This window comes from Neoarius graeffei, chromosome 15 (genome assembly GCF_027579695.1).
Source record: "Neoarius graeffei isolate fNeoGra1 chromosome 15, fNeoGra1.pri, whole genome shotgun sequence".
NCBI classification, from domain to species: Eukaryota; Metazoa; Chordata; class Actinopteri; order Siluriformes; family Ariidae; genus Neoarius; species Neoarius graeffei.
Window position 1 is genome coordinate 2,788,691 of NC_083583.1, and position 27,939 is coordinate 2,816,629.

The following is a 27,939-nucleotide window of genomic DNA, read 5'->3' on the forward strand; positions in this document are numbered from 1 at the left end:
GAAGTTTGAAAATTACAGAACTGAAATGTCCAAGGAAGAATTAAATAAACATCTAAAGCTATTCTATACCTCAGCATGATAGCAATACGGTACTTTCTACAAAAAAACAACATTAAAGTCAATTCGCACTGCCATCGATAGGTTTTTGAGAAGTCCGCCTGAGCGGAAATAATTTTGTCGGACGTTTTGTATAAAGGTTTTATTTATTGAATTTACTAAAAATAAAAATAAAAATGCTCTGTTTCTCAAAACCCAGTGAAGGCGGATAGAATAAAACAGTTATTCCACTCAATCTCATTATACATGGATTATAGCTATCAGCTCATGTACGACTCGATTTCATGGAATAACTGTTAAATACACACCGATCAGCCATAACATTAAACCCACTGACAGGTGAAGAAGTGAATAACGTTGATGATCTCATTACAGTGGCACTTGAAGTTGTTGTGTTGGAAGCAGGAAAAATGGGTGAACGTAAGGATCTGAGCGACTTTGACAAATTGTGATGGTTAGGTGACTGGGTCTGAACATCTCCAAAATGGCACATCTTGTGGGGTGTTCCTGTTCCTGGTGTGCAGTGGTGTGCAGTCATCTAGCCATCACAATCTGGCCCTTGTCAAAGTCGCTCAGATGCTTACACTCGCCCATTTTTCCTGCTTCCAACACATCATCTTCAAGAACTGACTGTTCTCTTTCTGCCTAATAAACCCCGCCCCTCGACAGGTGCCACTGTAATGAGATCATCAACATAATTCACTTCTTCACCTGTCCTTGGGTTTAATGTTATGGCTGATTGGTGTATGATTGAAGAAATGTATTTACTTACAATATATTTGAATGTACCAGCTCTGCATGGACTTTTTTTGAAGTTGACATTTTGCTTTAAATATTTAGGTGGAAAAATCCATGCAGTAGAAAATTCAGCTCCTGATTTTATTTACAGTGGGGCAAAAAAGTATTTAGTCAGCCACCAATTGTGCAAGTTCTCCCACTTAAAAAGATGAGAGAGGCCTGTAATTTTTATCATAGGTACACTTCAACTATGAGAGACAGAATGGGGGGAAAGAATCCAGGAAATCACATTGTAGGATTTTTAATGAATTAATTGGTAAATTCCTCGGTAAAATAAGTATTTGGTCACCTACAAACAAGCAAGATTTCTGGCTCTCACAGACCTGTAACTTCTTCTTTAAGAGGCTCCTCTGTCCTCCACTCGTTACCTGTATTAATGGCACCTGTTTGAACTCGTTATCGGTATAAAAGACACCTGTCCACAACCTCAAACAGTCACACTCCAAACTCCACTATGGCCAAGACCAAAGAGCTGTCAAAGGACACCAGAAACAAAATTGTAGACCTGCACCAGGCTGGGAAGACTGAATCTGCAATAGATAAGCAGCTTGGTGTGAAGAAATCAACTGTGGGAGCAATTTATTAGAAAATGGAAGACATACAAGACCACTGATAATCTCCCTCGATCTGGGGCTCCACGCAAGATCTCACCCCGTGGGGTCAAAATGATCATAAGAACGGTGAGCAAAAATCCCAGAACCACACAGGGGGACCTAGTGAATGACCTGCAGAGAGCTGGGACCAAAGTAACAAAGGCTACTACCATCAGTAACACACTACGCCGCCAGGGACTCAAATCCTGCAGTGCCAGACGTGTCCCCCTGCTTAAGCCAGTACATGTCCAGGCCCGTCTGAAGTTTGCTAGAGAGCATTTGGATGATCCAGAAGAGGATTGGGAGAATGTCATATGGTCAGATGAAACCAAAATAGAACTTTTTGGTAAAAACTCAACTTGTCGTGTTTGGAGGAGAAAGAATGCTGAATTGCATCCAAAGAACACCATACCTACTGTGAAGCATGGGGGTGGAAACATCATGCTTTGGGGCTGTTTTTCTGCAAAGGGACCAGGACGACTGATCCGTGTAAAGGAAAGAATGAATGGGGCCATGTATCATGAGATTTTGAGTGAAAACCTCCTTCCATCAGCAAGGGCATTGAAGATGAAACGTGGCTGGGTCTTTCAGCATGACAATGATCCCAAACACACCGCCCGGGCAACGAAGGAGTGGCTTCGTAAGAAGCATTTCAAGGTCCTGAAGTGGCCTAGCCAGTCTCCAGATCTCAACCCCATAGAAAATCTTTGGAGGGAGTTGAAAGTCCGTGTTGCCCAGCGACAGTGTTAGGACTAGGACTGTTTTGGCCTCTAGAGGCCGCTGTTATTTCCTTTTCATGTCGTGTTTATTTTGGCCTCTAGAGGCCGCCACTGTTCCTGTGTTTTGTGTTTGTGTTAATTGCCTAATTATCTTCACCTGTGTCCTTAATTAGTTTGTCTATTTATACCCCTGAGTTGAGTCCTCTTGTCACGGAGTCTTTGTGCTGTTATGTTTATCTCCAGTTTCCTTTGTACTGTGTTTTTTGATCTTCTTAGCTTTTGAATTTTTGCACTTTGCTTTTCTTTTGGATTATACTCTTTGGTTTTTTTTGTCTTTTGTTTTGCCCTGTATATAGTGTATATAGTTTAAATAAACCTTTTGATTCTTTTTCTACTTCCGCCTCACGCCTCTGCATTTGAGTCATCCCCCTGGTGGCCTAGTGGGGGTTTGCTGGATTATCACACCAACGAACCAGGTTCGAATCCCAGCAAAACCCTAACAGAAAGACTCCGTCATGACCGACTCAGCAGAGGCTGCTTCAACTGTCTACCTGGCCAACCTTCAGGGAATTATGGCAGCTTTGACACGCTTCGGAGCGACCATGGACGCTCATGGACGTACGCTCACCAGCCAACGTGAGGCCCTCGCTCGCCACGAGGAACTGCTTCAGCAAATTGGGAAAACCCTGGCACAGCTGACATCTCTGCCTGCATCTCCTGATCCAGTTCCTGCTCCTGATCCAGCTCCCACTCCTGCTCCAGTGCCTCCTGCAATGCTGCCTTCTTCACCTCGCGAACCCAGCCTTCCTGCACCACAGAGGTATGACGGCAAGCACAGTGAGTGCCGAGAGTTCCTTACCCAGTGTCAACTCACCTTTGAGCTTCAGCCTACCACCTACACTACGGATCGCCGCAAGATTGCCTTTGTGATCACCTTATTAGCTGGTAAGGCGCGAGCCTGGGCTACTGCTATCTGGCAAAGACAGGGACCTGAGTGCTTTGATTTCCAGCTGTTTTCTGAAGAGATGCTTCGGGTCTTCGATCAGGCAGACATCAGTACCGACGCAGCCCGAAAGCTCATGTCCATCCGGCAAGGAGGAAGCGTCGCAGATTACGCCATCTCGTTCCGAACACTCGCAGCAGTAAGTGGATGGAACGAGACTGCCCTGGTGTCAGCCTTCCACCATGGTCTGTCTGACCCCATCAAGGACGGTCTGGCCTCTATTGGATGCCCAAGTGACCTCGAAACCCTCATCTCACATGCTATTCGTCTGGACAACAGGATGAGAGAACGCCACCAAGCCTTGAGCCCCCCCAGCCTCCCTACCTCTACCTGGAGACCGTCTACCTCCTTCAGTGACTGTCCAGAACCCATGCAAGTGGGTCGTACTCGCCTCTCCGCATCTGAGAGGGAGCGCAGAAGGAGGGACAAGTGCTGCATCTACTGTGGCAAGCCTGGTCACTTCCGAGCATCATGTCCCGAACTCTTGGGAAAAGGACCGCCCCGTCCAGCCGAGGGAGGGTTGTGACGGGGCCTACCCTCTCTCCCGGACTCCCTGGCCAAGGAATCTACATCCCGGTCTCCATCTCCTGGGGTGAGTCTGTCCACTCTTGTCAAGCTTTGATAGACTCAGGGGCGGCTGGGAACTTTATGGATATTCACTTCGCCCAAAGCATCAATATTCCGACTGCACCTCTTGAAGTCCCACTGTCTGTGTCTGCCCTCGATGGCCAAGCGTTAGGTGATGGAAGAGTCACCCAAGTCACTTCTCCAGTCTTCCTCCAGTCTCAAGGTCACAAGGAAGAAATATCCCTGCACCTGATTCCTTCACCTGAGTTCCCAGTTATTCTAGGCCTTCCTTGGCTTACTCGCCACAACCCTCGCATAGACTGGGTAACAAGCCAGGTTGTGGAATGGGGCCCTGCATGCCATGCCTCTTGTCTGCTCTCTAGCTCTCCTGTGTCTCCTGCCGAGCCCCCTGATCTCACCGAGTTATCTCAAGTTCCCACAGAGTACTGGGATCTCAAGGAGGTATTCAGCAAGAGCAGGGCCGCCGTTCTTCCTCCGCACCGGGCCTACGACTGTGCCATCGACTTGCTCCCTGGGACTACCCCTCCTCGTGGCAGACTGTTTTCACTCTCTCAGCCAGAACGCAAGGCCATGGAGGAATACCTCAAAGATGCCCTGGTCTCTGGGTTTATTCGACCCTCCACTTCACCTGCTGGAGCCGGCTTCTTCTTTGTCGGCAAGAAGGATGGGGGGCTCCGACCATGTATTGATTACAGGGGCCTGAATAAGATCACTGTGCGCAACCGATATCCCCTTCCGCTGATGTCCACAGCTTTCGACCTGCTCCAAGGCGCCACCGTCTTCACCAAGTTGGACCTACGGAACGCATACCACCTCATCCGTATCCGACAGGGAGACGAGTGGAAGACTGCCTTTAACACCCCGTCTGGGCACTACGAATACCAGGTGATGCCCTTCGGACTCACCAACGCACCAGCTGTTTTTCAGGCCCTAATCAACGACGTCTTAAGGGACATGATTAACCTATACGTTTTTGTCTACCTCGACGACATCCTTATCTTTTCCAAGACCGTGCAGGAGCACCGCCACCATGTCCGCCAGGTTCTCCAGAGGCTGCTACAGAACAATCTGTTCGCCAAGGCCCAGAAATGCGAATTTCATGTTCCCGAGGTCTCCTTTCTGGGATTTATTGTACGGACAGGCCAACTCCAAATGGACCCTGCCAAGACCCTGGCCGTCCGGGATTGGCCTACTCCCAAGTCCGTTAAGGAGGTTCAGCGGTTCTTAGGATTCGCTAACTTCTACCGCAAGTTCATCAGGAACTTCAGTTCTGTGGCAGCACCCATGTCAGACCTCACCAAAGGGACAGGTGGATCTTATGGCTGGTCTCCTCAGGCAGAAAAGGCGTTCAAAGACCTCAAGGACCGCTTCTGCACGGCACCCATTCTGGTTCTCCCGGACACCTCCCAACCATTCATCGTGGAGGTGGACGCCTCGGACAGTGGTGTCGGCGCGGTGCTCTCTCAACGTTCGGAAGGAAAGCTGCACCCCTGCGCTTACTTCTCCCACCGCCTGAGTCCTGCTGAGTCCCGGTACGATGTGGGGGATCGAGAACTGCTAGCGGTCAAACTGGCCCTTGAGGAGTGGAGGCACTGGCTGGAGGGAGCACAACATCCATTCCTGGTTTGGACTGACCACAAGAACCTGGAGTACCTCCAGCAAGCCAAGAGACTGAACCCTCGACAGGCTAGGTGGGCCCTGTTTTTCAGTCGGTTTGACTTCACCCTCTCATACCGCCCCGGCTCCAAGAACACCAAACCTGACGCACTGTCCAGACTGTTCTCTGCCACTAACAGGGAAAATGAAGTCGGGCCTATTATCCCTGTGTCCCGGATTGTGGCCCCTGTCCGCTGGGGTATTGAGGAGGCTGTCCGACGAGCCCAACGCCAGGACCCCGGTCCTGGGACGGGGCCACCAGGCCTCTTGTACGTCCCACATCAAGCCCGGGCCAAGGTTCTCCAGTGGGGTCACTCTTCCCCTCTCACCGCCCACCCGGGAGCTCGGAGGACCCTGGACTTCCTGAAAAGACGCTTCTGGTGGCCTAACATGGAGAAGGAAGTAAGGTCATTTGTCCTGTCCTGTGAGGTTTGCACCAGAACCAAGAACCCACGACACCGTCCCCAGGGTCTCCTGCATCCTCTGACCATTCCCCGGCGTCCCTGGTCCCACGTGGCAGTCGACTTTATCACGGGTCTCCCTGAGTCACAAGGTAACACGGTCATTTTGGTCTTAGTTGACAGATTCTCCAAGGCCTGCCGCTTCATACCACTGTGCAAACTCCCCTCTGCTCTTGAAACTGCGAAACTTTTGTTTAATCATGTCTTCCGAGTCTTTGGTCTTCCACAGGACATCGTCTCAGACCGAGGGCCCCAGTTCTCCTCCCGAGTGTGGCACGGGTTCTGCAAGGTCATCGGAGCCACTGCCAGCCTCTCCTCTGGGTTTCACCCACAGTCCAATGGTCAGACAGAGAGGCTCAACCAGGACCTGGAAACCACCCTGCGAGGCCTGGCTATGGATAACCCGACATCGTGGAGCACCTGGCTGCCATGGGCGGAGTACGCCCACAACACCCTGCAGTCATCGGCCACCAAGCTGTCGCCATTCCAGTGCCAATTCGGGTTCCAGCCACCTCTGTTCCCGGACCAGGAGGAGGACGCGGGGGTGCCCTCGGTCAACCAATATGTGAGACGGTGTCGCAAGACCTGGAGCAAGGTCAGGAAGACCCTCATACAGACCTCCAGAACCAACCAGACTCAGGCCAACCGCCATAGAAGACCTGCACACGCTTTCCGCCCTGGGCAGCGTGTTTGGCTGTCCACTAAGGACCTTCCACTGCGGGTGGAGAACCGCAAGCTTGCTCCTCGCTACATTGGCCCCTTCAAGGTGGTGCGCAGGGTGAACCCTGTCTCCTACCGGCTCCAGTTGCCCCGGACTCTGAGGATCAACCCCACTTTCCATGTTTCCCTGTTACGGCCCGTACTGACGTCTACGTATGCCCCTGCCCCTAGGAACCCCCCACCCCCCCGCATCTTCCAGGGGCAGACTGTGTTCACTGTGAATCGCCTGCTTGACTCCCGCCGGGTCCGCGGCGGGTTGCAATATCTGGTGGACTGGGAGGGCTATGGTCCTGAGGAGCGCTGCTGGGTTCCTGCTCGGGATGTCCTTGATAAAGAACTATGTCGGGACTTCCATTCGGCCCATCCGGATCGCCCTGGGAACGTCAGGAGACGCTCCTAGAGGGGGGGTCCTGTTAGGACTAGGACTGTTTTGGCCTCTAGAGGCCGCTGTTATTTCCTTTTCATGTCGTGTTTATTTTGGCCTCTAGAGGCCGCCACTGTTCCTGTGTTTTGTGTTTGTGTTAATTGCCTAATTATCTTCACCTGTGTCCTTAATTAGTTTGTCTATTTATACCCCTGAGTTGAGTCCTCTTGTCACGGAGTCTTTGTGCTGTTATGTTTATCTCCAGTTTCCTTTGTACTGTGTTTTTTGATCTTCTTAGCTTTTGAATTTTTGCACTTTGCTTTTCTTTTGGATTATACTCTTTGGTTTTTTTTGTCTTTTGTTTTGCCCTGTATATAGTGTATATAGTTTAAATAAACCTTTTGATTCTTTTTCTACTTCCGCCTCACGCCTCTGCATTTGAGTCATCCCCCTGGTGGCCTAGTGGGGGTTTGCTGGATTATCACACCAATGAACCAGGTTCGAATCCCAGCAAAACCCTAACAGACAGCCCCAAAACATCACTGCTCTAGAGGAGATCTGCATGGAGGAATGGGCCAAAATACCAGCAACAGTGTGTGAAAACCTTGTGAAGACTTACAGAAAACGTTTGACCTCTGTCATTGCCAACAAAGGGTATATAACAAAGTATTGAGATGAACTTTTGGTGTTGACCAAATACTTATTTTCCACCATAATTTGCAAATAAATTCTTTAAAAATCAGACAATGTGATTTTCTGGATTTTTTTTTCTCATTTTGTCTTTCATAGTTGAAGTGTACCTATGATGAAAATTACAGGCCTCTCTCATCTTTTTAAGTGGGAGAACTTGCACAATTGGTGACCGACTAAATACTTTTTTGCCCCACTGTATGTGACAGTGAGAATTTGGCTCAGAGTAACTTTGGAAAAACTTTCTCTGATAGAACCCTGAAATTTTCCTTTATTTTCTACTGTTTTGTAAAACCAATTTCCTGATTACATCTCATCTCATTATCTGTAGCCGCTTTATCCTGTTCTACAGGGTCGCAGGCGAGCTGGATCCTATCCCAGCTGACTACGGGCGAAAGGCGGGGTTCACCCTGGACAAGTCGCCAGGTCATCACAGGGCTGACACATAGACACAGACAACCATTCACACTCACATTCACACCTATGCTCAATTTAGAGTCACCAGTTAACCTAACCTGCATGTCTTTGGACTGTGGGGGAAACCGGAGCACCCGGAGGAAACCCACGCGGACACAGGGAGAACATGCAAACTCCGCACAGAAAGGCCCTCGCCGGCCACGGGACTCGAACCCGGACCTTCTTGCTGTGAGGCGACAGCGCTAACCACTACACTACCGTGCCAGCCTTATTATTATTATTATTATTATTATTATTATTAAAAAAATTTCATGATGAAATTTGTTTGAGAATTCTTTGCCTCATGAATTCAGGGTGATATTCTGACGAAGATCAAATAAGAAATAAATGTTTTCACCTGTAACGTGTCTCTGTGTGCAGAAAAGTTCTTACAGGATTTTAGAAGACGTTATTAGCATTTCAGTGGAAAACAAGATCATCATAAACCTCCCAGAGCCCATCAGGATCACGTTTCATCACCCGGGACTCATGGTGAGAGAGTGTGTGTGTGTGTGTGTGTGTGTGTGTGTTTGTGTGTGTGTGTATGTGTTATAAGCAGAGGCGACTTGTTATTCCTTTTTCCCCTTTTAACAGTCAAAGTGAAAAACCACTTCAGAGTGTGTGTGTGTGTGTGTGTGTGTGTGTGTGTGTGTGTGGCTGAAGAATGTGAGAAATACAAAATCAGAGCTGTTCGTATTTCTGTATTTCATCCACAGAGGCCTAAAATATATTTATATATTTACAAATGTATGAATTAGAAAACAACGTCAAACCAAGTGGCACTTATTTTAAAGATACACCACAAGCACACTTTCCAAGCAAAACATTTCCCAAAAAATAGATCAATATGTTTCCAAATATAAAAATACCAGATATACAGTTCAAAATTTGACAAAAAAATATCTGGACACTTGACGCCTATGTTGTTTGTCACAGTTTATCCGTAGTTAATGTGATGATCTACACCACGTGGTTGTTCTGTAGGATCAAGAAAAACAGGTGAGAAACTGCAGGAAAGACTGAAAATCCAATTCAAAACAGGATCAACACACACAGGTTCAGAGGAGAGTCAGACCTCAGAAACAGCCTCAAGACATCAGCCTCAAGAACAAGAAGGATGAACTTTGCAAAAGAACATGCACAGAAAGCCAGCTGCTTCTGGATGAATCCCGATGGAACGTGGATGGAGCTGATGGTGGACATTTGTGTGGAGAAACTCAGGAGAAGAATTAGAAGCTTGGAGGAGTGTGCGGCTGTTTCTGCTCCACCAGCACCATCTTCACCATCGTGGTGTTGCTGAGCTTCTGTTTACTGCTGGGAACTCGGAAGTGTACAGAGTGGTTCTGAGTTCGGACGTCCAGAAATCAGCAGAGAAACGATTCTAGAGATGGACCTGGATTTGTTCAGGAGGATAATGATCCAAAGCACCAGCTGCCTTTTGAAACTAAAGCCTATAGACCAGGGGTGGCCAACCAGTTGGAGACCAAGAGCCACATTTTTTACTGTATTACCGCAAAGAGCCACATCATACACATGGGCACACGAACATCACCCATCCCTTCCTCTCTCTCTCACACACACACACACACACACACACACACACACACACACCCCTCTGCTCAGCCAGATTAATAGTAAATGTCACACACCAACATATTTACTCCTACAGTACTAAGACCACAGGCTGAGGCCAGTCATTTTTAACAATGAACATTGTGTGCACTTACTATGCATGCTGCTTAGTGGGACTCATGGCATTACCAAAAAAAAGCCACACCATACACATGACCGCACATGAACATCGCCCCCCCCTCGCTCTCTCTCTCTCACACACGCTCACACACCTCTGCTCAGCCAGATTAATAGTAAATGTCACACGCCAACATGAGAGAAATTTACTCCTTCAGTCAGTACTAATACCACAGGCCAGTCATTTACAGCAATCAATATTGTGTGCACTTACTATGCATGTTGCTTAGTGGGACTTCTGACATTCCTTGCCTTGAACAATCCTCTTCAAATCTGCCTTGTATTCCGTTGTTGCCACTCGAAGCAGTTCTTTCACATGGGTTTCAGTCAGAACAGAACGATGCTTTGACTTCACGTGTTTCATGGTAGAGAACACAGACTCGCAGACGTATGTTGACCCAAACACTGACAGTATCTTAAGCGCAGCCCGTTTCACATTCGGGTATTTTTCCAATGGCACACTTTTCCAAAACTCAATGGTGCCTTCCCTCAAAACAGGTTTCAGTTGGTCTTCCTCACGAAGATCGATCATCTCCAACTCAGCCGCAGCCTCATCTGTGACAAGCGGGGCTTTCAAACAGTCCATCTCCGCATTGAATGGGTCGACGAGGAACGTAACCTGTGGCCTTTTCAGTTGTATATCACGGAACCGGGTTACAAAGCTTTCGTGCAGGTTTTCAATTAGTGTTGCATATCTGGCTCCTTGCTTATTCAGGGAGGCGGGAAGCTTTGAAATGAGCTAATGACGACTGACATATAAGGCAGAATGGCTTGCCATTACGTTCAACAAAAAAGTATAAACTCTCCCACTCTGTTAAAAATGTCCTATGTTCGTCTTCATATTTTCGTTTTGCTGTGCATTTTTTCATTGCCATTTTGAGAGGCTACTTGACACAAGACACACCTTGCCCAAAAACTTAGCGATTATCTCACGCACATGCGCATTTGACATGACCTGAAAATACCGTAATATACCCAAGCAAAGCGAAGATGCATTTGACGAAAATACCATACTGAACTCAAGCAAAGCGCACACGCACATAAAAAAAAAAACACAAACACAAACTTTGATATGAACGTAAGAGCCGCATGACACCGGGCAAAGAGCCGCATGTGGCTCGCGAGCCGCGGGTTGGCCACCCAAGCTATAGACATCTGGGAGATGCAGTGGAGAAGAAACGAGTAGACTGTTGATCCTCTTGAGTGATTGAACTGAAAGTTTTGTTGGTTGAAACCTGGAAGAAACGTCCACCACAAACTGTAACAGGAGTTGGATGATTTTACACCCAGGTGCTCTCCTGAACGTATGAAGCCAGTATTCAGAGTCCAGATATGGTTTATTTTAATTAAGTTTCTTTTTTTTTTTAACAGTATTTGAACGTCTTCCACAGTTTATGACGATGTTTTGATTATTGCATTTTTTATTTTTATTTTTGTTTTTTGTTTTTATATCTTCTTTACTGTTCGGAATAAAGCAATCAATCAATCTATTATTCTTTGATTTTAAAACATAATTTATTAATTTTCTTTTCTTTTTTTGCTTGAAAAGTGTGCTTTCTTTAAAGGGCATCTTTCTTTAAAATAAACACCACGTTTAATAATGCAGTGAAATTCATGCGTGTAAGTGTGGCTTGAGTGTCTGAGTACTGTGTTGGTGTACAGTAGGTGTTATGTTTTAAGCATTTAATTCTGTACACACACACACACACACACACACACACACACACACACACACACACACACGTCGCTTTTCACAGTCTTTTATTCCTTCCTTTTATTTACTGTTTGATGTTTTTTAACAGAAATCAGAGAGAACAAAATGTGTTTCCTGGGATACAAGAAAAGGTAAAAACTCTTCATTCATTGTGTGTGTGAGATATCAGACGAGACATGACAGCGTGTCTAACACCCGTTTCTTTTTTCCTCTGGTGTGTAGATAACGAGGTTACATGGCGGGAGACGGGTTGCACAACTCGTCACCTCAACGCGATCGAGACAGAATGCTGCTGTAATCACCTGACGTACTTCGCTATTCTTGTGGTGAGTGATGAGTTCTGAAAGAAACGTACAGAGCAATCGAATGATTTCAGTCACGTACAGAGAGCTGCACAATTATTGGCACCCCATCATGAGCATGAATGAAAAACAAGTATTGAAAAGAACATCAGCAATTGCTGTGTGGTTTTGTTTTGTTTTTTTGCTTTGTTTTTGTTGTTGGTGTTTCATAATTATTAGCACCCACTGAGAGACTTCCTCTGATGTCTAACAAGGTTGGAGATGCAGACGCATCCACACACAACATTTAGATATTCTCTTTCATTCTATCAGGTTTGCACATGTCCACGTCGTCTTCAGTTTCTCATCACAGTGTTTAATAGAGTTCAGATCCACAGACTGAGATCTTCATCACAAAATATTCATTTCTGTGTTGATCTTGATTAAATTTCAGCTCAGTATTTTGTTAAAAGCTTCATCTACAACCAAGGCTTAACTTCGTATCAGACGGTACGATAATAATGTGCTCCGTTCCTGACAAAACTAAACATGTTCATGACCTTTTTACTGTTTGTGTGTTTGTATATCCATAACCTGACTTGTGCAGGACAACAACAACCTGTATTTATTTATTTATTTATTTAAGAGTGGAAACTGAATGATGGTGTCAATTCCTGAATTTTAAACTGAAGCGTCACGTTATATTAATTAATAATAAATAGTAAAAAAATGTAATAAATAATGCGTATTTCTGTTTGGATCAGAGGAATGCGATCATTCAAGAGTTTTACTGTCAATATGTCCATATACAAGAAAACAGTGCATTGAAGTACTGTTTCCCTCAGACTCCTCATGGTGCATTTATAGAGAAAATAGATTACAAAATAAATAACTATCGATAATAACTATCAGGGTGGCACGGTGGTGTAGTGGTTAGCGCTGTCGCCTCACAGCAAGAAGGTCCGGGTTCGAGCCCCGGGGCCGGCGAGGGCCTTTCTGTGTGGAGTTTGCATGTTCTCCCCGTGTCCGCGTGGGTTTCCTCCGGGTGCTCCGGTTTCCCCCACAGTCCAAAGACATGCAGGTTAGGTTAACTGGTGACTCTAAATTGAGCGTAGGTGTGAATGTGAGTGTGAATGGTTGTCTGTGTCTATGTGTCAGCCCTGTGATGACCTGGCGACTTGTCCAGGGTGAACCCCGCCTTTCGCCCGTAGTCAGCTGGGATAGGCTCCAGCTTGCCTGCGACCCTGTAGAACAGGATAAAGCGGCTACAGATAATGAGATGAGATGAATAACTATCATGCTGTATGATGTGTGAAACTGATTATTTGGAGAAAGACAACAACAACAAAAAAGATTCTCTGGATCCTAAGCATAAAAATACAACCCCAATTCCAAAAAAGTTGGGACAAAGTACAAATTGTAAATAAAAACAGAATGCAATGATGTGGAAGTTTCAAAATTCCATATTTTATTCAGAATAGAACATAGATGACATATCAAATGTTTAAACTGAGAAAATGTATCATTTATAGAGGAAAATTAGGTGAGTTTAAATTTCATGACAACACCACATCTCAAAAAAGTTGGGACAAGGCCATGTTTCCCACTGTGAGACATCCCCTTTTCTCTTTACAACAGTCTGTAAACGTCTGGGGACTGAGGAGACAAGTTGCTCAAGTTTAGGGATAGGAATGTTAACCCATTCTTGTCTAATGTAGGATTCTAGTTGCTCAACTGTCTTAGGTCTTTTTTGTTGTATCTTCCATTTTATGATGCACCAAATGTTTTCTATGGGTGAAAGATGTGGACTGCAGGCTGGCCAATTCAGTACCCGGACCCTTCTTCTACGCAGCCATGATGCTGTAATTGATGCAGTATGTGGTTTGGCATTGTCATGTTGGAAAATGCAAGGTCTTCCCTGAAAGAGACGTCGTCTGGATGGGAGCATATGTTGCTCTAGAACCTGGATATACCTTTCAGCATTGATGGTGTCTTTCCAGATGTGTAAGCTGCCCATGCCACACGCACTAATGCAACCCCATACCATCAGAGATGCAGGCTTCTGAACTGAGTGCTGATAACAACTCGGGTCGTCCTTCTTCTCTTTAGTCCGAATGACACGGCGTCCCTGATTTCCATAAAGAACTTCAAATTTTGATTCGTCTGACCACAGAACAGTTTTCCACTTTGCCACAGTCCATTTTAAATGAGCCTTGGCCCAGAGAAGACGTCTGCGCTTCTGGATCATGTTTAGATACGGCTTCTTCTTTGAACTACAGAGTTTTAGCTGGCAACGGCGGATGGCACGGTGAATTGTGCTCACAGATAATGTTCTCTGGAAATATTCCTGAGCCCATTTTGTGATTTCCAATACAGAAGCATGCCTGTATGTGATGCAGTGCCGTCTAAGGGCCCGAAGATCACAGGCACCCAGTATGGTTTTCCGGCCTTGACCCTTACGCACAGAGATTCTTCCAGATTCTCTGAATCTTTTGATGATATTATGCACTGTAGATGCTGATATGTTCAAACTCTTTGCAATTTTACACTGTTGAACTCCTTTCTGATATTGCTTCACTATTTGTCGGTGCAGAATTAGGGGGATTGGTGATCCTCTTCCCATCTTTACTTCTGAGAGCCGCTGCCACTCCAAGATGCTCTTTTTATACCCAGTCATGTTAATGACCTATTGCCAATTGACCTAATGAGTTGCGATTTGGTCCTCCAGCTGTTCCTTTTTTGTACCTTTAACTTTTCCAGCCTCTTATTGCCCCTGTCCCAACTTTTTTGAGATGTGTTGCTGTCATGAAATTTCAAATGAGCCAATATTTGGCATGAAATTTCAAAATGTCTCACTTTCGACATTTGATATGTTGTCTATGTTCTATTGTGAATACAGTATCAGTTTCTGAGATTTGTAAATTATTGCATTCCGCTTTTATTTACAATTTGTACTTTGTCCCAACTTTTTTGGAATCGGGGTTGTACTATTTTAATTAATAAAAAACAAATATTTTTGATAGACAGATATTTTCATTGCAAAACAAAGTACACCCTCCTTCCCTTCTGTGTTTTTATTTATCAGGGCCAAAATAACAATTCTGTTGTCCTTACCAATTTCTATAAACAAACAGATAACCTCAGGTGACAATAAAAAATGCAACAAATTTCAGTATGGAGCCATTTTGCCCAAAAAGTAGACCACCCTTCAGAAACCAGGTGGAAAAAAATAAGTACACCCTTCCTACTTCCACAGTCATTAAGAGAGTAAAAAGCAGCCAGGTGTTACTTGTGTAATGCACACGATTAATTAATCAGGAAGAAGTGTGACTACCTCGATAAAAGCAGAGCTTTTGGTAGTTTGATGTTCTGGAGCCCTCAGGTGGATATCTACATCATTCCAAGAAGAAAAGACATCAGCCACGACCTCAGAGAAGCAATTGTTTCTGCTCATCAATCTGGGAAGGGTTATAAGGCCATCTCCAAAAAATTGAAATTCGCGATAATACAGTGAGAAGGATTGTTTATAAACAAAGAGGCTTCTAGACAGTTGCCAAGAGTGCCGTCATATGATCTACAGGTGTCTGTAAGCACATTAACTGTATATGTTCATGACGACACAGTCAGAAAAAAATGAATAGTTTGGCTTTCATGGAAGGGTGACTTGGGAAATCCTCCTTCTCTCCAAAAAGTATATGGAGCATGACCTTGTGTTTGTAAAATTGCATCAGAACAAACCACAAAAGTTCTGGAACAATATCCTCTGGACTGATGAAACAAATGTGGAGATGTTTGGTCATCATTGCACAGCTCCTTGTTTGGCCAAAACCAAACACTGTGTATCTCCACAAACATCTCATAACAACTGTGAAGGATGGTGGCGGACGGGGTGATGATTTGGATTTGTTTTGCAGGGAAACTTGCAGTCAGTGAGACAACAAGGAACTCCACTTTATACCAGAACATTCTTGCAACAAATCTGTCTAGTAGCTTGCGTGGGGCTAAAATCGGGTCCTGCAACAGGGCAATGATCCCAAACACACCAGCAGGCTGAGATCTGAGTGACTAAAGAAGAAAATATCAAGGTGTTGTAATGGATGAGTCAAAGTTCAGACCTCAGCTCCAGCGAGATGCTGTGGTGAGATTGTAAGAGTGCTGTGCATCAACTAATGCCCTCAAACATCAGTGTAAAGAAGAGTGGGCCAAAATTTCTCCAAAACGATGTGAGAGAAACATTTACTTTAAGTTATTGTTGCTAAAGGTGGTTACTGAATTATAGGGTGTACTTATTTTTCCCATCTGAATGTTTCTAAATGTTGGTTTACTTTTTTGGGGGAAAATGACTCCATATTGAAATCTGTTGTGTTTTTTTATTGTCATATGAAGAGATATGTTTGTTTATAGACGTTGGTGAAGACTACACAATTGTTATTTTGGCCTTGATAAATAAAAACAGAATTGAAGGTGGGTGTACTTACTTTTTCCACTGACTGCAGTTAGCAAACTAGATAGACAGATATCTCATATATTTGGGTTGTGTATAATAATTATTGAATAGAAATAGTTTTCCCATTCTTTTGAAGGGTGCCAATAATTATGGACTGACTGTACTACACCTTGATGACCTCAAATAAGTTTACCTTCATTACGCTGGATTTTAAAAGGCCCTTGTGAGGAAATAAACCTTAATGCTGGTTATATTTCCGTCTGTCGCTGTAGGATATGGACCCTCAGAGAAGCGTGCGCCACCTGGAGGCTCTGACCCTCATTACAGCGGTGTGCTGTGCCGTGTCCATCGTCAGCTGTGCGATTCTCTTCATATGGCTGTGCAGACAGAGGTCAGAGGTCGTTCTGACTGTATCACTGTAACATGTGTAACAGCTTACAGGTGTCATAAGAGCAGAATAAACACTGTGTGCTAATTTGCATTCTTATTTTTTGTTTTGTTTTCTTTTTAGGAGATCGAAGAACCAGTCAAGTCTGGTGCACCGTGGTCTGGTAATGGCTCTGTTCTTCCTCCTTGTGCTCTTCGTCTTCGCTGGCACCGTAGCTAACACTGTGCCCGAAAGTGTGTGTCGCTTCTTCGGTGGCCTTCTGCACTACGCACTTCTCAGCGTCCTCTGCTGGATGGCTGTGGAAGTGGTTCAAACCTTCTGGATGCTGTACATGGTGTTTACTCCGTCACCAAAGACATGGATCTGGTACCTGCTGGGATTCGGTACGTTTACTCGCTAATTTTCAGAGCAAGGTGTGTGAAAGTTTCATAATGATGCTGGGAGAGTGACTATTTAATTTTGTTTATGTATATGGCAAATGGGAAAAGCTTGATTGATTTTATTATTATTATCGCTTGAAGCAATCCTGATCTTTATTCAGGCAACATTTTCAATAACAACTAAATAGAGACTGTGACTAAAGTCACAGTAATTTGAGGCTAGCTGACCTTTGTTAATTGAAGGTCAAGGAAAAGTTGCACCCTACCGCCCTGAACAAAATAAAAAAAAACTGATTGAATAAATCCTGAAAATTGACAGTTATAAGTGATTGAAAAAAATCCTGTTTTTCATGGATCATTCTGGATCAGTGATCCAGATCAGCACCAAAAGTCATAGCAACGTAATTCAGCCCAGAGGTATTCTTCATGTGAAATTTGATGATGATTGGTTGAAAACTGAGGGAGAAATAGCGTCCTAAAAAAAGTTAGGAGGAGAATAATAATAATAATAATAATAATAATAATGAGAAGAAGAATAAAGTAGAAAGATCCTGAGTGAGAGTAGCAATTTGCACCAGCGCTACTAGCCCAAATTAATAATTTACAGATTAATTTAGACAATATATTTGAATATACCAGCTTTTAATTTTTTAATTTAAACATTAAAGTATTCCAAGTAACAGTCCACGCAGGAAAAAATTAAACTCCTTTTGTTTTCTTGTTTCTTTCTTTTTTTAAAGAATTTGGTTCATAAGAAATAGAAGAAATTTCGCAGAAAGGATGTTTTCCTTGAGTTTTTGCCGCCACATAAATAAAGGGTGACAAGTGCATTTATTTATTTATTTATTTATTTATACATACATACATACATATTTGTTAAAGCTGAATCTTCAGTACTTAATTTTCAGAAAGGTGAATTCAGACCCTGTAGATCAAAATACTAAAAATAAAAAAAAGATTCACAGACTAAAATGCTTTTTATTCTCTGCAGTGTGATTTCTGTAATTTTCATTAGAGCTGTACTTCATGTGAGTCGAAAAAGAAAGAAAGAAAGAAAGAAAGAAAGAAAGAAAGAAAGAAAGAAAGAAAGAAAGGATGAAGAACCCGTGTTTTTATTCGTGTATTTCCTTGATGGGGAATTTTGCTATTTCCCCGTCTGTTCCAGGTGTTCCAGCTGTGCCGGTTATTATTCTGGGATCCATTGGAAACGTTTACGGCAAGAAGACGGTGAAGTCTGATGAAACTGAATATCGCATGTAAGGCATAACGGTTAATTGCACAGTGTGTGTGAACATGGATTATTTGTTCAGGAATAATAATGATCCAGATGTTGCATGTCGGTTCAGGTGTTGGATGACGGACTCTTCCTCGGCTCTGATCGCTCACTACATCATCAACACGGGGCTGCTGCTGATGGTGGTGAGCTCCGGCCTCGTCATGCTTCTCCTGGTGTTCAGGAAGATCCGTCACCGCAATGAGTGGAGGACGAACTGCATGACCTTCCTCAGCATCTGGGGTCTCAGCTGTCTGTTCGGTTCCACCTGGGCTGTCATTTTCATTCCTTCTGGAACCTCAGAAACCAGCCTGTTCCTCTTCTGCATCATTAACTCGTTACAAGGTGAGTTTCTGGGCGGTTTCTCTCCTTTCCTGTTGCCACACAGACCGAGCCGAAGGGCAGCGTCGTAAACGCCATTGTTTATGTGGCAGAAATTTCCTGTGCAGATGAAATCAGAACAAAATGTTCCTGCTGTGTGTTTACTTTCTAAACTGCTGCTGTTGAACTGCTCGTGATTCAGTGTGGAGTTTAGTGCGTGTGTCTGAAAACCTTCATTTAAACAAGATTTAATGTTATAGGGAATTAATTGTAAATTATGAAAAATGTATTATTTTAAATTAAATTAATTTATGAACAAGTGCTGTACGATTTTTAAAATAATTTGAAATTGTGAAATTAGTTAATTAAATGATTTCTCATCCACTGTACGAACCTGTCCGTGATGAAATTAACTCCTGAACACACACTGTGTGCTCTGTGCAGGATTTTTCCTCATGTTGCGGGTCTTCGCTCTGGACTGGGTGCAGAGGAATTCTCAGTCCAGTTCTGATGTCAGCAGCACCGGATCCACACGGCAGAACATGCTACAAAGTCAGGAGAAAAACTAGGAGTGACCTGCTAAAAAAAAAACAGAACAAAAAAAGAAATGTCGGAGTGTGTTTAGGAGTCATTTTAAAAACTGCTTTCCGAGACGGGCATTTATACAGATTTATATTTCAGCATTAAACCCTGCAGGTCAGGTCTGGGGCTGTGCACTGAAGAAAAAGGAAGAAAAAAAACCAGACAAAAAAAGGAAAGCTTCATCAACATTAAGCTGGATCTCCGACTGTATAAACTCTCTACATTTATAACGTGTTTTGTAAAAATCTGTTTGATCTGTCGTTAGCACTTTAGATTTCTTCCGTATTGCTTTGACTACTGTTCAGAAAAACTGTTCATTTTAGAGAGAATGAGAAGTAGATTTTAAGCACAAAGAGGTCCAAAGGGTTTTTTTGTTTGTTTGTTTTTGTTTTTTTGAACAAAAGTTCCTTCTTATTTATTAATTAAAATCTGGGGGTTAAACCCAACACAAATCGAACCATTCTGTTTCTGCAATGAACCTCGTTTATCATTTATTGCACCGAATACAAACACATTTATTCCGAATTCATTCACAGGAGCATTGAAAAGATGGTTCACTGGAAAATTGTTCGTATCCAACATTTCTCTCCTCGGTTTGTGTGAATTTGTGTCTCAGTGACTCACTAAGGTGATCCTCAACTGCTGATCGTACCGTTATCGATGAGTTCCTTCGATTTTATATTATATATGGGTTACACTTTCACGTCCAGTATAAATCACTTATTTATTTCATTTACACACCATCTCATCTCATATCATCATCTGTAGCCGCTTTATCCTGTTCTACAGGGTCGCAGGCGAGCTGGATCCTATCCCAGCTGACTACGGGTGAAAGGCGGGGTTCACCCTGGACAAGTCGCCAGGTCATCACAGGGCTGACACATAGACACAGACAACCATTCACACTCACATTCACACCTACGCTCAATTTAGAGTCACCAGTTAACCTAACCTGCATGTCTTTGGACTGTGGGGGAAACCGGAGCACCCGGAGGAAACCCACGCGGACACGGGGAGAACATGCAAACTCCACACAGAACGGCCCTCGCCGGCCACGGGGCTCGAACCCGGACCTTCTTGCTGTGAGGCAGCAGCGCTAACCACTACCCCACCGTGCCGCCCCCTTAAACATCAATTTGTATAAAATAAATTAAGACAATAAGACTAGACGTTCAATCAGGACAAAAGTAATGGCGCCCTATAAAAAGAAGAGGAGTTAGTGCGTGTAGTCACTGATGTGCTGCAGTGGCTGAGCTGCATTAGTGGAAGATTGAGTGCACTCCACACCTAGGAGGCGCTCTTTCACTGTTTAGATGCCATTTTGTCTTTTTTTTGTTTTGTTTTGTTTTGTTTTAGCTCTCCATGAACTTTGCCTGCACTTTTAGAGAAAGGGTACTGAACTGTACCTGTCATTGGCACAGGGTTGGTACTTTCATACATTCATCTTTTACTTAGACAGGTACCTGTAGTGTGCCTTTAAAGATTTACTCTGAAACTAATTTGGGTCCTTTTGCAGATCTGAAATAATTTTTAAAATACACTGCACACACACCACTAGGTGAAATCTACATATCAAAAGGACAAAAGCATGAGGATAAGATCCCAGCAACAAGGGAAGGTGCAGTTTAGTTCCCTTTTTCCCAGAGTGTGTGATGGAGTTTTGTGGGCGTGGCTAAATGTAAACGTGCCGTGAAGGCACTTGATGATAATTAAAGCTGATTAGTGTTTATTAACATACCAGAGTGAACTTTTATAAATCACTGGGAATTTTTAGTTCTGTTTGGACACACAAATATTGACACACATCATTAAAAAAAACAAAAAAGATGATAAACGAGACCTGATGTTGGCACTCGGACAGAAGTCGAGCTCACACTGTGCTGAATCCTGATTTAACCCTGATTATAATAAATGAGTGTGTGATTACTGCGTGATGAGTCAGTGTCATAGACAGGGTGGAAATGCAGATATCACGAACTGAAGAGGTGACACACAAAGGACACGTTAATAATCCAGTAAATGATTAAAGCTCAGAGTTTTATTGGTTCTGTAAATATTCACAGTTTCTCACAGGAAAGGACTCGTGTGTTTGTGTTTGATCTCAGTGAGGAAACTTTAGGATGCGTTTCTGGACTGATGGAGTTTTTGTGTCGAGTCCGTGGTGTAAAACATTTTCTTTTTGTGTTTGTGTGTGTTTTTAAATCTGTCCTTTATTTCTCATAATTATTGAACTGGCAGTAAACTGCAATTCAGTCACATGAATATTCAACAATTTTCACTTTTATGAACTGATTTTATTATTTAATGAGTTAAATCACTGAGCAGAGCCTGAACCTTGATTCACTGATTTTAGAGGAAATGTACTGAATATTATATATAGATGTAAATGTTCCTCTTTCAAACTTGACATTTTAAATTTAAAAAATTCGGAACGTAAAAACAACATAATTCAGCATCTTATATTCACATCTTTCTGACGACTGTCTGAATGTTTTGTTGTAAATTTCCAAATCTTTTGATTTGAAAATATTTTTTGTTCTGCTTGATTTTTTTTTAAACAAAACAATTACAAAATTAAAATGTTTAAAGATGTGAATTCAGAGCCAATATATTTAAATATCTGAGATTAACACCGATTTCTTTTTATCATTATATTCATATTTAAACTATGAATATTCACTCCCCGGCCACTTTAATAGGAACTCGCTGTTGGTTCTAAGATCCCTGTTCTTGGCTGCAGGAGTGGAACCCAATGTGTTCTTCTGCTGTTGCATGCTCAGATGCTTTTCTGCTCACCACGGTTGTAAAGAGTGATTATATGAGTTACTATATCCTTCCTGGCAAAAAAGACATCTCGAACCAATCTGTCCATTTCCCTCTGACCCTCTCTTAGCAACAAGGTGTTTGTTTCCACCCACAGAACTGTCGCTCACCCGTTCGATGTTTTTTGTTTTTCACACCATTTTTTCTGTGTAAACTCTAGAGACTGTTGTGTGTGAAAACCCCAGGAGGAGATCATCAGTTTCTGAAATACTCAAACCAGTCCATCTGGCTCAAACCAACACCCATACCACAGTGAGAGAAAGTCACACTTCACTGTGAGATCACAGTGTTTCCCGTTCTGATGTTTGAACATTGTGAAGATTAACTGAAGCTCTTGATTTGTATCTGTGGGATTTGATGCATCGTGCTGCTGTCGAGGGATCGGCTGATTACAGAACTGCAGAAAACAGCGGGGGGGGGGGGGGGGGGGGGGGAATGAAGGGGTGTTCCTAATAAAGTGGCCAAGAAGTGCAATTATTAAATTTTTTCCCCAGACGTAATGAATTCAGATTCAGGAGATTTTCTGACAGTGAAGCTGAGCTTTTTAACTGAATAAGCACTCTTTTTTTCTGTGTGTGTGTTTGTGTCTTTTGGAGTGATTTCAGTAAAATAAATGTGATTGTGTTGTGTACAATTATAAATAAAAGCCAATTATATTATTGACACAAAAACAGTCTGGTTTTTTTTTCTTGCTTTATACAGTAACGGTACATTACATACACCGTGATGATTTTACCAGGAGATATTTTAGTATAATTTAAAATAGATTCTAATGTTATTTATCTTGAAGTTTCTTGAAGACACGTTTACAAAGAAATAATAAACTAGATCTAGTTTCAAATAAATAAACAAACATTCACATCTCAGTATTGTTTGTTTTAATTTTAGACACTGATTAAAATGTGCTTATTTTACTATGAAGATTACTAGTTTTAGGAGAATAATATTCACTTTTTTTTCTAAATGGGTCTGAAGTGGGCAGCACGGTGGTGTAGTGGTTAGCGCTGTCGCCTCACAGCAAGAAGGTCTGGGTTCGAGCCCCGTGGCCGGCGAGGGCCTTTCTGTGTGGAGTTTGCATGTTCTCCCCGTGTCCGCGTGGGTTTCCTCCGGGTGCTCCGGTTTCCCCCACAGTCCAAAGACATGCAGGTTAGGTTAACTGGTGACTCTAAATTGAGCGTAGGTGTGAATGTGAGTGTGAATGGTTGTCTGTGTCTATGTGTCAGCCCTGTGATGACCTGGCGACTTGTCCAGGGTGAACCCCGCCTTTCACCCGTAGTCAGTTGGGATAGGATCCAGCTCGCCTGCGACCCTGTAGAACAGGATAAAGCGGCTACAGATAATGAGATGAGATGAGATGAGTGTCTGAAGTGAAAGCTGGTTCTGTTCTAAAGCCTCATTTTCACTGTGTGTGTGCAGATGGAGTGATAATCACACACACTCCAGTCTTTATCTGCTGGAGGTTTTGTGCAAGTGACGTTTCAGAGCTTCATTATCAGATTTTTTTTTTCTCTGAAGTCCTCAGAGTCGTTGTGGTTATTTGTTCAATGTTTACATCACAGAGTACAGGCAATAAACTGAAGATAATGAAAAGGAAAATAATATCTTCATAATGTTTCACAAGGCAACACAATTCCTTCACTCATTCCGTTTTGTCTCTAAAACTCATCTGGACTTCACTTCTTCTCACAGGTTCCAAGAAACAAAGCTGTTGTTTTGATTTATTTTTTTATTTTTATTTTTTTTAAATGAGAAGTTAAAAATGACTAATGACTTGTTTGGCTCCTGATTCTCTTCAAGACTCTGGAGATTTTCGTGTTTCTTAATTTTTCACATCAATCATATCTTAAATTTTACTAACAACACACACACACACACACACACACATTGGTGTATTTGCTGATCATCCTGCATTAATGAACTACAGCTGTAACTGGCATCACTTCCATGACGTCACTCTGACACAGGAGCCTGATCACTGAGACTGGAAATGTTTCATTAAATATTAACTGTTTGCTGATGTCATTATTAATATCACACTCGAGCTCGTACTGATGTTCAGTTCAACACCACGATGTCGAGTGTGATATTGCTTTTATACAGCAGTTCTTCAGTAGAAACAAGAAATGTAATATTGACTAAGTCAGATTTCAGACACAGTGTGGCCACATGTTCTGTTTATTTCACTCTGAGAGGAAATAGATCCTGAAGAAGCCACACCCACTTTCAGCTCGGTGATTAGCTCGTTGGTTTGTACATTACTGTTAAAGGAGCTTCCTGTGAAATTGGTATCCCTTCTTCCTTTTATCTTCATCTGAAGACCTTTTTATATTTTAAGCCAGAAATTATAATCCTGAAGAGTGTCCTCTGATGTCCGCTGATGACGTCACTAACATTACTGTAGTCACTGTTTTGAGCTACGAAGTGGAATTTTACAGACCAGCAGAGTGATACACACCTCCCCCTTTTCCACCAAAGCAGTTCCAGGGCTGGTTCGGGGCCAGTGCTTAGTTTGGAACCGGGTTTTCTGTTTCCACTGACAAAGAACTGGTTCTGGGGCCAGAAAAAACGGTTCCAGGCTAGCACCAACTCTCTGCTGGGCCAGAGGAAAGAACCGCTTACGTCAGCGGGGGGGCGGAGTTGTTAAGACCAACAACAATAACAAGACCGCGAAAGATCGCCATTTTTAAGCGACGAGAAGCTGCAGCTGTACAAATGCGAAGTCATCCATTATTATTATTGCTGTTGTTGTTGCTGCTGCTTCTTCCGTGTTTTTGCTTTGATATTCACGCCAATGTTTATGCAAATGTAGCAATGTAATTGACGTATACAACGACGTAACTGACGTATACAACGACGTAATGACGTGGCTTCCCTTAGTACCGCGAGCTATGGAAAAGCAAACTGGTTCTCAGCTGGCTCGCAAGTTGAATGAGTTGTGAACCCGAACCAGCCCTGGAACTGATTTGGTGGAAAAGGGGTAATCGTGAAGCGTCCCAGTGCAGCTACAGGAAATAGAAACGCTCTCAGAATGCAGCTCGACCAATCAGATTAGTGAACTGGAGCTAACTGTACTATAATTAAAATAATATAATTATAATAAAAAGTATTGTACTTCTTCCCACTCCTTTTTTGAACAATGTGCGGTGTATTGTAATGTCTTAGCTCTTTATGTATTTTATTTATTAATTTTTTTTGTCACTTTCTCGTGTTCTTTCTTTTGTATGTACAAATAGTTACATACATTTTTTATACATGTTCGAAATAAATAAATAAATTCAATTAAAAAAAAATCAATTCAAAATTCAATAATTAACAGTTATTCCCTGAAATCAAGTCGTACATGAGCTGATAGGTGACAACGTGCGTAGCACTGAGTTGTCTATAATCCATGTATGATGAGATTGAGTGGAATAACTGTTTTATTCTATCCACCTTCACTGGATTTTGAGAAACAGAGCATTTTTATTTTTTGTAAATTTGATAAATAAAAACTTTATACAAAATGTCCAGCAAAATCATTTCCGCTTAGAATGTAAACAAACCGGCGAAATGACACAAGTAATTTGTGAAAAATGCGATAATAATAATAATAATAATAATAATAATAATAATTCTCGAAATTTTTTTAAAAAAGATATGTTCTTACCATCAAATACTTTTATTCCATATTTTGTTGCTTTTTTTATTTTTTGGGGTTTTGTTTTCGAGTAGAGTTTTTATTTCGTCTTCGGTTGGTTCAGCAACACGCGCCGCCATTTTGTTTTTCTCTACTCATGGTATATGAGCTGATATCCTAGTAGTAGAGTAGCCAATCAGAGTGTGTGATTACTCATATCCAGTGAATGTGGATAGAATAATTATTAATATTGTTTCATTTATTAGCGCTTAATTACAGAGACAGTTCTGGAACCCTGAGTACAATCAGGCATTTTGAGTAAAATCTATTTCTCTTTCTAATTCAGTTTTATTTACATCATGTGATGAGGAACACAGTGAGGATGTGTTTCATTACACAACTCATTAGTGTAGGTTTAGATTCAGGAGAACAGAACCACGGACTTTGGACTGAGTTCCTGCTCAGGTGAGGAGCAGAAAAGAACCAAACATTAAATTCCTCCTCTGTTGTCTACAGCACAGTATGGACTATAAATATAACACCATCATTTATCAAACAATATATCAGCTTACTGCTTATGGATTTTATTACCCAATAAACTCAGTGTCCAGATTTAACAAGTCTTCAAAACATCTTAAAATGCATTATTTAAAAAAATAATAAATTATATAACATTATATTGCAATTATATTTAAAGATGTACCATAAGTCAGTGGACAGTTTTTATGAAATTAAAAAAAAATCATCTGTGACAATAATCTGTTTTTAACAACATTTTGGGGGAAAAAAACTCAATAAACGATGTTTGCCTTGTATTAAAAAAAATACTTTTATAGTTTTAACTTGAAGTTTATTATGTTGGAAAATCTTCTGTTGTTGTTGTTGTTTCCAGGATTTAGATGATGTCAGTGTGATCTGTTTAGTGAATGATGTCATTATGATCAGACAAAGTGACTGGAGAAGTTCAGACACTGGAGGATGCTGTAACATTCTGTAATGACTTGTGGGACGATGAGGATTCCAGTTCCAGCTCGGTTGGATTTCTAGCATGTAACTTAAAGGAAAACTCCGCCCTGAACACCACCATTCACACACACATTTACTGACATGTTGGTCTGTTTTCACAGTAGTTACACTTTTCCCACATTACCCACAATGCTGCTGGACTTCCAGCTGATTTAGTGCAGTGAGATTCAGCCCTAAAGAGAGCGATGCAGCGGCGCTTTAGTCCTTTAGTCTGTCCAGCTGTCTCACCTCCTCATCTGTATCCTCTGCTCAAACAGATCAGCCTTCAGCACCATCGCCACCACTCGTCATCTCCTCCATCACTAACGAATCTTGTGTCCTATCGCTGCGTTGCATTCTGGGACTTTGAGTCCAACGTTTGTTTCAACGTCTCCACGACATCTACAATGGATTTCTCCTTCATATGACATAAAACATTGCTGGAAAATTGAAGAGTTGAGTCACAATAGATGTGTTTTTCGGAGCTCAGACTGACCCCTGAAGGTTATCACTGATATTTGAGATCATTGAGATTTTTTTCCTCATACACTCCACTGTAACTACACAAGCAATAGCAATAACAATCACAATTCCAGGCAAAACAAACCTCGTCCGGTAGCACTAATCACCGTGTGGTACGGCGCCTGCACCGTGTCCTGCTGCAAGACTCTGCAGCGCATCGTGAGAGCAGCTGAGAAGATCATTGGTGTCTCTCTCCCTTCTCTTATGGATATTTATAACTCCCGCCTCACCCGCAAAGCCATCAGGATTGCAGGTGACCCCACCCACCCATCTCACAGCTTCTTCAGCCTGCTGCCGTCGGGGAGGAGACTGCGGAGTCTCCGGGCCAAAACCAGCAGGTTCAAGAACAGTTTCTTTCACCAGGCGGTCAGGAGGCTCAACTCCCTCCCTGTTCTGCCCCTCCTCCCCCCTCTGCCCCCTGCCACAGATTCTGCCCGCCCACACACACCCCTGCCCCCCTTCAGCATCTGACATGTCACCCTCACAGTTTCCCCCCCCCAACACACACACATATATATACATACATCTCATCGTTCATTAACACACTGAACTCAGGGACTGCACATCTCACTTTACCTCGCCCATTTGCACTATTCCGCACTACCTCACCTTAACAGCTGCTAGTTTGTTTATTCTGCTTATTTCATGTTTCAAGTTTACCTGCTTTACCTCAAGTGCCCTTGACTGTTTGGTTATTTGTACCAATTTGTGTGTGTGTGTGTGTGTGTGTGTG

The 27,939-nt window shown here is 42.8% G+C and overlaps 1 protein-coding gene and 1 long non-coding RNA gene across 4 annotated transcripts in view; one reads left to right on the plus strand and one right to left on the minus strand.

The window, feature by feature from the left end:
- The window catches only part of LOC132899096 (adhesion G-protein coupled receptor G5-like), a 34,426-nt gene extending 14,251 nt beyond the window's left edge, over window positions 1-20,175 (plus strand). For all 3 annotated transcript variants that reach the window (XM_060940745.1, XM_060940744.1, XM_060940746.1), the window contains exons 7-14: window positions 8,487-8,597; window positions 11,657-11,699; window positions 11,791-11,894; window positions 16,569-16,687; window positions 16,808-17,067; window positions 18,230-18,320; window positions 18,411-18,682; window positions 19,103-20,175. In XM_060940745.1, coding sequence (XP_060796728.1) covers window positions 8,487-8,597; window positions 11,657-11,699; window positions 11,791-11,894; window positions 16,569-16,687; window positions 16,808-17,067; window positions 18,230-18,320; window positions 18,411-18,682; window positions 19,103-19,227 — 1,125 coding nt within the window. In that variant the 3' untranslated portion in view covers window positions 19,228-20,175. The remainder of the gene's footprint in view (window positions 1-8,486; window positions 8,598-11,656; window positions 11,700-11,790; window positions 11,895-16,568; window positions 16,688-16,807; window positions 17,068-18,229; window positions 18,321-18,410; window positions 18,683-19,102) is intronic.
- Window positions 18,030-27,939, minus strand: part of LOC132899098 (uncharacterized) — a 40,679-nt gene continuing 30,769 nt past the window's right edge. Inside the window, exons 2-3 of the long non-coding RNA XR_009656627.1 lie at window positions 19,053-19,237; window positions 18,030-18,778 (exon numbers count right to left, since the gene is read on the minus strand). This is a non-coding gene — a long non-coding RNA (uncharacterized LOC132899098). The remainder of the gene's footprint in view (window positions 18,779-19,052; window positions 19,238-27,939) is intronic.